This window comes from Nelumbo lutea, chromosome 4 (assembly GCF_056320005.1).
Source record: "Nelumbo lutea isolate HS-2025 chromosome 4, American lotus-T2T, whole genome shotgun sequence".
Taxonomy (NCBI): domain Eukaryota; kingdom Viridiplantae; phylum Streptophyta; class Magnoliopsida; order Proteales; family Nelumbonaceae; genus Nelumbo; species Nelumbo lutea.
The window spans coordinates 85,783,233-85,792,627 of record NC_142687.1 but is presented as its reverse complement, the minus strand read 5'-3'; the positions used below and the strand labels follow the sequence as shown (position 1 = coordinate 85,792,627).

Genomic DNA, 9,395 nt, shown 5'->3' with positions numbered 1-9,395 from the left:
AAGTGTTTTTATTAATGATGAAAATGGAATGTAAAATATAAAACCAATTGGAAATAAAACTAATTTTCTATTCTCTCTCATTAAATCTCATAAGTGTTTTAAGGCATATTTTTCAAATTATTAAATTCTACAAATTAAATCCACAATATTAATTTTAATAGTATAAAAATAAAAAATTCCAAAAGTAATTTGAAAACAAAACATTTTCTTCCTTCCCAATGGTGGGTAAGAAATTCAACCATTTGGAGTCAAATGAGTTAATAAACCATGTCATAATTAAATAACAAAAAATTAAAATAAATAAAATATATAATACAAAAAAATAAAAAATAATTGGGTATATCTATAATATTATATGCATTATACTAAACAAAAATAAGTATTAAATGTAAGAAAAATTTTTATTAATGATAAAAATGGAATGCCAAATTTAAAATCAACCTAGAAATGAAATGATATCATAGTCAAATAATAATTTTTTAAAAATAGAAAATACAAAGAATCTCAAAAATAAAAAACAGATAAAATTTTGAACGCATATCTAATGTTATATATTTATAAAAAATAAAATATGGGTACATCTCTAATATTATACATTCATTATATTTAACAAAAATAAGTATTGTACATAAGAAATAACCTGATCAGTGATGGAAATTTTATACAAAATTTAATGTCAACATACAAATCAAACAATTTTCCTTTTTGGGTGGTGGGTTAGTGGTTTAGGTCAAATGGATTAATCAATTATATGATAGTTAAATAATAAATCTTTAAAAAATACAAAAGTATGTGTAATCAAAAGAATATATAAAATTATATATTAATTATATCAAACAAAAATTAGGTGTGATATGTATAAATTATTTATATAAGGTAGATGGAATATATATATTATTTAAAATTGGTGTGAAAATAAAAATATTTTCTTATGTAGATGGTGGTTCACATAAGTGCATCATCAATTCATTACCTACCTTTTAGGAAATTAGTTTGGAACATGTTAACACTCACCTTTATGAATCAATAAAAACATCTACTATTAATAGGAAAGTAGACTTAAAAAAATCATTAACAGAATTCCGTATATACAAAGCAGAACTTGCAAACAATTGGATTTGAAGTCTTGATATTTGCACATTTTATTTCATTCTATGCAAACAATCACCACCAAAAAGAAAACGATGAATGATTTGAAAAATTTGAGTAGGGATGCCGTTAGGGGTGCAAATCAGGTGGGTTGGGCTGGGTTTATGGTCAATTCAAACCAGAACCTAAAATCTTGGCTCAAGGCCCGAGCCTATGGTTAAGCTCGATTTTCCCAACCCGAGCCCAGCCCGCATTGTATTTTGATGCACTCGGGTTGGGCAATGAACTCATTTTAAAATTATACATATGTATGTATTTATGTAAATATGTATACATATATTTATGCATATATGTATGCAAAATATGTATGTATGTATGTATGTATGTATATATGTATGTATGTATGTATGTATGTATGTATGCATGCATATATATATATATATATATATATCTTTCAGGTTGGGCCAGTTTGGGCTTGGGTTGCGCTCGCCCAAGTTGCACCCCTAGATGTCGTTGATTTTAGTTTAGTACAAGTTGGGCTTGAGAAGTGTCTAACCAACCCCAACCACCCAACCCCATGAAAAAAATGGGATGTTGAGATGCAAATGGATCGGGGCATAATCCAAATATGATCTGATGCTATAAACCATAGATCCGATTCGATCATATCTCATAAACATTGATTTGAATTTGAATTGGTTAAGGATGTCAAAAATTCAAATTTGGTCCAGTCCAAACTATTTTTTTTTAAATAATAATTTATTAAAAGAAAAAGAAACTATAACAATTTATATACAGAAAAACAAAAAATACAAGTACTTTTTCAACTATATGTACATGTTTCTTTATAAAAATAAATAATATAAAAAATTTATAAAAATGGAACTCCTAATTCGAGTAGGGAGTAAGGCGAGATAAAGAGTCGTGGAAAGATTGATAAAAAGAAAACACTTGAAAATTATATTACATGTAGGAGTGCAATACAGGTCCAACCCAAGCCTAGACCAACTCAACCAAAATTTTATAGGGGTTGGACTTGGATTTTTAGTCCTCGGTCTAAGCTTGGCCTAAGATTTTGGACTTTTTTTTGGACTAGGCTCGGGCCTAATCCTTAGGTAGCTTGAGCCTAGTCCAGCCTTGTCCCAACCCAAACCCAGTTTGGTCATATACATTTATGCATACATACATAAATATTTATATATACATACATATTTGCTTCCATATTTACATAGATACCTACATTTATACATACATATTTACATAAATGCATAGTATATCAAATTACAATGTGGAATGGGTTGGGATTGAAAAGATCAAACTTAACCTCGGCTTAGCCCTTATGCCCAAATCTTAGTATTTGTACTAGATTGACCATAAACCCAACCTAGCCCGCCCGACTTGCACCCCTAGCATTGATGCTAGGGGTGAGCAAATGGGTAGGTTCTACTTGAAACCGAATCGAACCAACCCTTAACCGGCCTTGAACTGACCCTATTCGATCTGTTACAAGGTAGGGTCTGGTTCCAAGTTCTTCAAGCCACCCTCACCTAGACCAATTCCTAGGTCTAGCTACCCGAACCGACTCGATGAACCAACCTTGGCGGAACCGGCCTTGGAGCCAAACTTGCCTTGAAATAAACCTTAGAATGCTTTTGAGGATGTGAAGATTTGAACCCAAGCACTCATGGTTACAAAGGTCATGGTCTCACTTGACCATTGAGTTATTTTAAGTGATTTGATCATTTGTTTTGATGTTAATATTTGAATGTTTATAATAAGTGATGAGGGAAAATTTGGTCCTCCAATGATATTACAATGCGGGGCATTGCAGAACAACAGAATGACACCTTGGCACCAAGCAGACCCCGGGAGCACTTCAAACACTTCACAATAGCACCAGCGACCTCGACATCACCCCAATAGGCCGAATTGCAAACAACTAGGCAAGACCTTAGGTCGGCATAAGAGGCGACCTACTTCCACCAAATTGACTTGTTTTCGGTTAGCAACCTATCTGACATGCTACGCGACATCACCCTTTACTGAGCTATCATCTCCGAATTCCCCGGGATCATGACGCTACGCAGGAAGAGTTGTTTATCACCCTGCCCACTTCGGGCGGGATTGGATAGACATTACCTTCTTACGCAGAGTCCACTTCCAAGTGTGAAATCACCTCCGAATTAGACAGGTCAGAGATCTCAGACATGTTTCGTGAGACTCACGAAAGCTCGCCTATATAAGGGCCTCACCTCCAACCTCATAAGGTATATGTGATTTAGCGCTCAAGCTCTTTGGCTCTCAAAAAACTCCATTTCTCTATAAGCAACGAAGTATCCACACCGAGTAAAGTAACTCGAGTACTCTGATCCTCTCTCTTTCTTTACGGCTCGACCAAGCGACCTACATAATCTGACATCCAAGTTGTCCTCTAGCAAGGAGTTTCTAGATCGTGCATCATCGATAAGTAATGTAAAAGGTAATATTTACAAATTTTAAATTTGAATTATAAGTTATTAACCATTTAATGATAGTCTACATATTAACTTACTCAATTTAGTCAAAAAAGATAATGTAAGTTTTAAACTATATATATTATATTATTGAAAATCAAGTTTTTAAAGAACATGTTTCTTTTTTCAAGGGGGAATAAATGAACAAGTTTCATGGGTAGACCCTGGAAACGATCCCAAAACCACCAAGGCCAAAACCAACCCTAAAACTAACCTTCACAAGATAGATACTGGTTCCAAAAACCTTAAATCGATCCCTATAGAGTAGGTTCCAGGTTTTGCTATTGAATTGAACCGAACCGACTCATGCTCACCCCTAGTTGGTGCATGTGACAAATCCATCATGGGCTGACATTCTACAACCTAAGACAGGCCATTATTTGGGGCCAATCAAACCTGCCCTAATAAGGCCGGATGGGCCACGTAACCAAAACATAGTTAGACTGCATTTGTTATTACTTGTTTTAAGGACTTATCTCATTTTTTTCAGTTAAAAAGGACTTATCTCCAAATAGAGCTTAATGTAAGAAGTTTTCCTAAAGACGGGGTAGGATCCATCTTAACTATTTCCATGGGTCCCATCACCATGAATAGGGCGAAGCCCAAATAGTTGCATTCCGGAACGGTTCCGGCTTTCCAGGCTTCCAGCGTTGTTTTGTTGGTGGGCGACAGTTCTGATATGTATTATCTGGACACTTGATCGGTGTTTGCGTAGAGTAGCACGAAACGACTTCTTTAATGGTGGTTTCGTGCAAAAAATCTCCATTCTATAGGGCGTTTACTCGCATACAAACTTATCCACTCATGCATCGTTGTCCCTTGTCAGGAATCCCCAAATGGTGATTTACTATGGGCGATTCGTGGTGGACTTAACAGCCGCAGTTTTCCTGCTTTCATAAGACGCCACGTAAGCTCTCGAGCAATTTCTCCTGCTTTCTTGCCTCTTTAGCCACGTGGCAATAACACATTGCAAGAAAATAAAGCAGAGGCTACTGTACGAGTACGACCCTGTTGGAGAGAAGGCACGCTCCTCTCTCTCTCTCTCTCTCTCTCTCTTTATATCATGGACACTCAGCATTCTCGCTTTCAGCCTTTCACCGTCTAGAGGTTTGTAAGTTGCAGAGGGAAACGAATCAGTGAGCTGGCTGTTGTTGTTCGTTGATCCGGCACCTGAGCGAGAGTCTTTAATGGCGACTTCAGAGAAGTCGGTTATGGTGGTCGGAATCGACGACAGTGAGCATAGCTACTATGCTCTTGAGTGGACTCTCGACCACTTCTTCGTCCCTTACGCCGCCAATACTCCTTTTAACCTCGTCATCGTTCACGCGAAACCCCCTCCTTCTACTGTTATCGGACTCGCCGGACCTGGTAAGGAGAGAAGCTCTAGACTCTGATTCTGATATCTCTGCTATTTTTCGTTTTACAAAGTTATTTTCCCCTGTTAGGTTTTTGTAATGGCATTTGATTGCTTGATGTGGATTCGCCAGTTTTTCTCCACTTGATGTGCGAGAGATTTTTTAGTGTCTTAATGTTCTTTTCCACCTTATTTGGCCAATTAAGTTGGATCCTGTCTTGATCCAAATTCTATTCCAAGGAATTGCAGGAGCTGCCGAAGTTTTGCCGTTCGTGGAGTCGGATCTGAAGAAAATGGCAGCCAGGGTTGCAGAAAAGGCAAAGGAAATTTGTTGCTCTAAATCGGTAATTTGGACTGTCCTGCCTAGGACTTGGAAATTTTTTATTAAGTTCTAGACATGACATGATTAGGTTTCCTTGTAAGCCACTGCATCACACTTGATCCGTTAATTATCAAAACATATGGATGCTTTTCTGTTGTCAAGCTCGGATTATCAGTAATTGAATCAAGTATGCGCTTCCAAGTTCTTCCTTTTCTGGAATAGATTTTTTTTTCCACAATTTTGATCCCCTAAAAAATATTTTGACAACAATATCTGTCCTCTTGCTTGCACAATGTTTTGAAAAGCAAACTAGATGGAAAACCGTTCTGACTGGCATTTCATGAATTCAGCAGTTGTTCTGTGCGGTTTGGGCACTTTGACTGCTGAATAAGGAACGAATAGGGGAGTTGGAAAGATAGAAGGAAGCAAAACTGTAGAAGTCCAAAAAGAGTTTATTACATAACCAACGAAATATCCATTTTAACCATTTAGAAGCAATTATTTATAAATTTCAGCCAAGTTTTTGTCAAACGTTAACATAATTTTGTCATGATAAACTGCTTTTGTTTTGTTGACCAAAAAAAAAAAAATCCTACTCTCTGACGTCCTGTCCAACTGACATCCCTCCCTACCCAAGAAAAGAGAACATTGTAAAAGGTTAGTTCTATTTCATGCAACAGACTTGGATTTGCAAGGAGTAAACGTGGGAAACGTATGATACCCGGATACCTATAGGGCCTAGTGTACCAAATACTTCATGGGTATTTCTAGATACACCCTATAGCATTTTTTTTTTTTTGATAATTAGATACACCCTATAGCATTAGAACTTTAGAATATGTGAAGTGGCATGTTCTGACAAATTATACTATAGAAATATCTTTACATGTTAGACATTTAATTAAATTTGTCAAGGCATAAATCTTGAGGGATCGATGACATTGAACTACAAAGGCTAAATATATAAATGCATGTATTTCCTCCCTGGCTTCAGAACAATATTTCCTTGCACGTGTTCCCACTGCACAGTGTGCAATTGTGGATTTACATCCTCCTATTGTGGGACAAGTCCCTCTCTAAACAAAGAAACAAACTAGATGCATCTTGCCACAGGCTTAATAAACCTGATGATATATTTTGTAGACTGTTTTCTTTGGTATGTATTTGAATTGAATTGAATTGAATTATCATTTTTCTCTCTTGTCAACTCATATGCACTGATTCTTTTTTCTTATTGTATTTTCCCGCCATATATTGTTTGGGAGGAGGGGTGGTTAGTCCTGAGCATTCTGGTTGATCTGCAGGTGGAACATGTAGTAGTGGAAGTTGTGGAAGGCGATGCTAGGAATGTTATCTGTGAGGCTGTAGAAAAACACCATGCATCTACGTTGGTTGTGGGCAGTCATGGCTATGGAGCTATAAAAAGGTATTGGTTGAAGCTTAGAAATACACATATGAGTTCAAACCATGGTTTTCGAACTGCGGTTAAACCCGGATGGTTGGATCGTTCGGCTCAGGAACCATCCAGGCAACCGGTTCCGTTTTACCCCAAACCCAGTCCTTGGCCAAAAACTGTTGAATCAGTCAATGACCCGTTGACCTGAGCGGTCGAACCGTCAACCTGTTTAACGGTTTTGGTAGTTTTTTATTTTTAATTTTTGTTATCACAATGGGCTGTCCGTTCGAACCATTGATCCGGAAACCAGTGGCCAGAACGGTTCCATTTCTGGGTCGTTTTTTAAAACCATGGTTCAAATTGCTTTAAATTACTTATAAATAAAGGGAAAATCTATGATATGGAAAGAGTTTTGACCAATCAAAACCCACCCATGAATTTTGATAAATAATAGACTTTTATCCAACTAAATAAAATATCTTATAATAGACTTTTATCCAACTAAAAGGAAAAGCAACCTATATTTTACTTGGATCAGCAGAATATTAAGTCAATAAGACAGCAGAATATTAATTCCTTACTATGATCAGAGAAAAATAAACCATACCATAAAACTGACATGCCCTGTCAACAGGATTTTGAGGAGCAAACAACCAAGAATTTCATTCTGAAGTTCTATTATAACTTCTCTTGCAGGTAGAAGTTGTTTAATTGATGTTTTTGTTGCATCTTTTACAACTGAAGTTGACAACAAAGTAAAACAGAGAATCCATCCGTGAAATTTCTTTACGTGCTTAAACCTGAGAAATAGAATAGTCTCCCTATCCAAAATTCAGGTTATGGCACCAACAAGGTATAAAATTCTTCATTTTGACACCACTTTCTATCCTCACCAACATCAACGCAATGAAGTGGAATGTGAAATCTTGACAAAATGCTATTTTTCTCAAGAGTGCTGATTTTTTCTTTATGAAAGTTTAAAATGCCGAGAATTTCAAAAAATCTTGTCATCAAAACAAAAGTAATGGAATTTTCAAAATTTACTTTCAAACAGATGGCCCTACTAAATTCATTGTATGGTTATATTCTTGGATCAATTGGAATGTTTATACTCACAATAAAATCTTTATTTTATTGAATCTTACTGGGTATAAAATTAAATACACATTCAGATACAATGGAAAGGAAACCTTTATAGATATTGGAAACTCATCCAAAACCATTAAAGCAAGAAAAAACACTGGTCTATGTGGATGAGTTTGGAAACTCATCCAACAGAACCATTTAACTATCCCCTATTCTGAACTTTCTTTGGGGGCTATTACCATTTTTTAAAGAATGCAAAATTAGGACCATCCAGTTTGATGTATTTTAACATTTTGCTGTAATGCTCTCTCATTGAGTGGTGAATTCCAACAGTTTCCATTTGCGCATATACAAGTCTTATTGGATAAATATTTTTAGTTGTCCACCCTTCTGTACACAAAATTTCCCCCCTGGCTACTTCCTCATACATCTCATGTATTAATCGATGCAAAATTAACTCATAAATGGATCCAATGATGCTGCAGGGCGGTGTTAGGCAGCGTGAGTGACTACTGCGCTCATCATGCTCATTGTACTGTGATGATTGTGAAGAAGCCCAAGATCAAGCACTAAGCCCTTTCTCTACTTTCTAATAAATAAGTGGTTGGATTCAAATGCATCATGTTTAGCTGAGATATTCAGCAAATGCCATTGTTGTTGTATCTTTAATATTTACATTCCATTCCTGGTTGTCAATTGCTTTGAAGTTTATGAAATATCATTGGCTGATTGCACGTTGGAATTACAGTTTATGGCTGTCTCTTCTTCTTTTTCTTGAGCAAATCAAGGTTTTAAAAACCGAATTGGACAACGAACCGGTCAGGGGTCCAATTCCCGGGTCGAATGGTCTGATCGTTCAAACCAAATGGATGGCCCATTCTGATAAAAAAAATAAAATAAAATAAAATAAGAAATGGCAAAAACCATTGGACAATTCGAATTATTCGACTGTCTGGATACCAAATGAACAGTTTATGGCGAAATAATGGTTTCGGGGTAAAACGAAATCAGTCACCTGACCGATTCCCGGTTTTTTTAGTCTGACCGTCCGGTTTTGAAAACCATGGAGAAATTGGAATGCATGGTCTCTGGAAAGTAACAATTAATAGAGACCTATTTATATAGGGGACTACACAAAGAAGAATCATAATAGATCAGGTTATCCAGCAAAAAATAGTGTATTTTATGACTTTTATCTTTTCACCCATTGTCCTTGTTACTTTTCATTTTATGGGAAATTCTATGAAGCAATCAAACAACAGAAGGTCCAGAATTCAGACTGGTAAGGTGGGTTTTCACCAGTTTCTAGGGTTCGATTCAAGCCAGTTTTGTTTAAGTAACTATTTACTAATAACCACGAAAGTCACAAATTGCTCTAGATGGAGAAGAAAAATCACCATTTATAAAGACAACGGGATTTCTAAACTAGATTGTCAGACGACAACAGAAATAGAATCCTTTGTCAAATTAAAAATTCACAAAGGTAGCATAGTTGGTATAGACAAGTAGAAGACTGACTGATGACGCCACCCGTTTCTTCTATCAAAGGATGATTCCAAACCGTCCGTAAAATTTTGTATATCTTAACTGCCATTCACAAGATACAAACAGGAGGACAGTTCCAAATAACAAAGT

The 9,395-nt window shown here is 36.1% G+C and overlaps 1 protein-coding gene across 2 annotated transcripts; it reads left to right on the top strand.

The window, feature by feature from the left end:
• The first annotated feature begins 4,320 nt into the window (after positions 1–4,320).
• Positions 4,321–8,507, top strand: LOC148861492 (Adenine nucleotide alpha hydrolases-like superfamily protein). Of its 2 annotated transcripts, none has more exons than XM_088982638.1 (4): positions 4,321–4,970; positions 5,206–5,300; positions 6,583–6,704; positions 8,246–8,507. In XM_088982638.1, the coding sequence occupies exons 1-4, from the start codon at positions 4,790–4,792 to the stop codon at positions 8,331–8,333; spliced, it is 486 nt and encodes a 161-aa protein (XP_088838764.1). In that variant the 5' UTR covers positions 4,321–4,789; the 3' UTR covers positions 8,334–8,507. The 2 variants fall into 2 exon arrangements, with proteins under 2 accessions (XP_088838764.1, XP_088838763.1); XM_088982637.1 differs by having other exon boundaries at positions 4,373–4,970; positions 5,197–5,300.
• Positions 8,508–9,395: the final 888 nt, after the last annotated feature.

Excerpts from the sequence above, each read along its gene's own strand:
- LOC148861492 (XM_088982637.1), top strand. The coding sequence starts at position 4,790 with ATGGCGACTTCAGAGAAGTCGGTTATGGTGGTCGGAATCGACGACAGT. Across the intron at positions 4,971-5,196 it reads TATCGGACTCGCCGGACCTG|GAATTGCAGGAGCTGCCGAA; the intron begins GTAAGGAGAGAA and ends TTCTATTCCAAG. Across the intron at positions 6,705-8,245 it reads GGCTATGGAGCTATAAAAAG|GGCGGTGTTAGGCAGCGTGA; the intron begins GTATTGGTTGAA and ends ATGATGCTGCAG.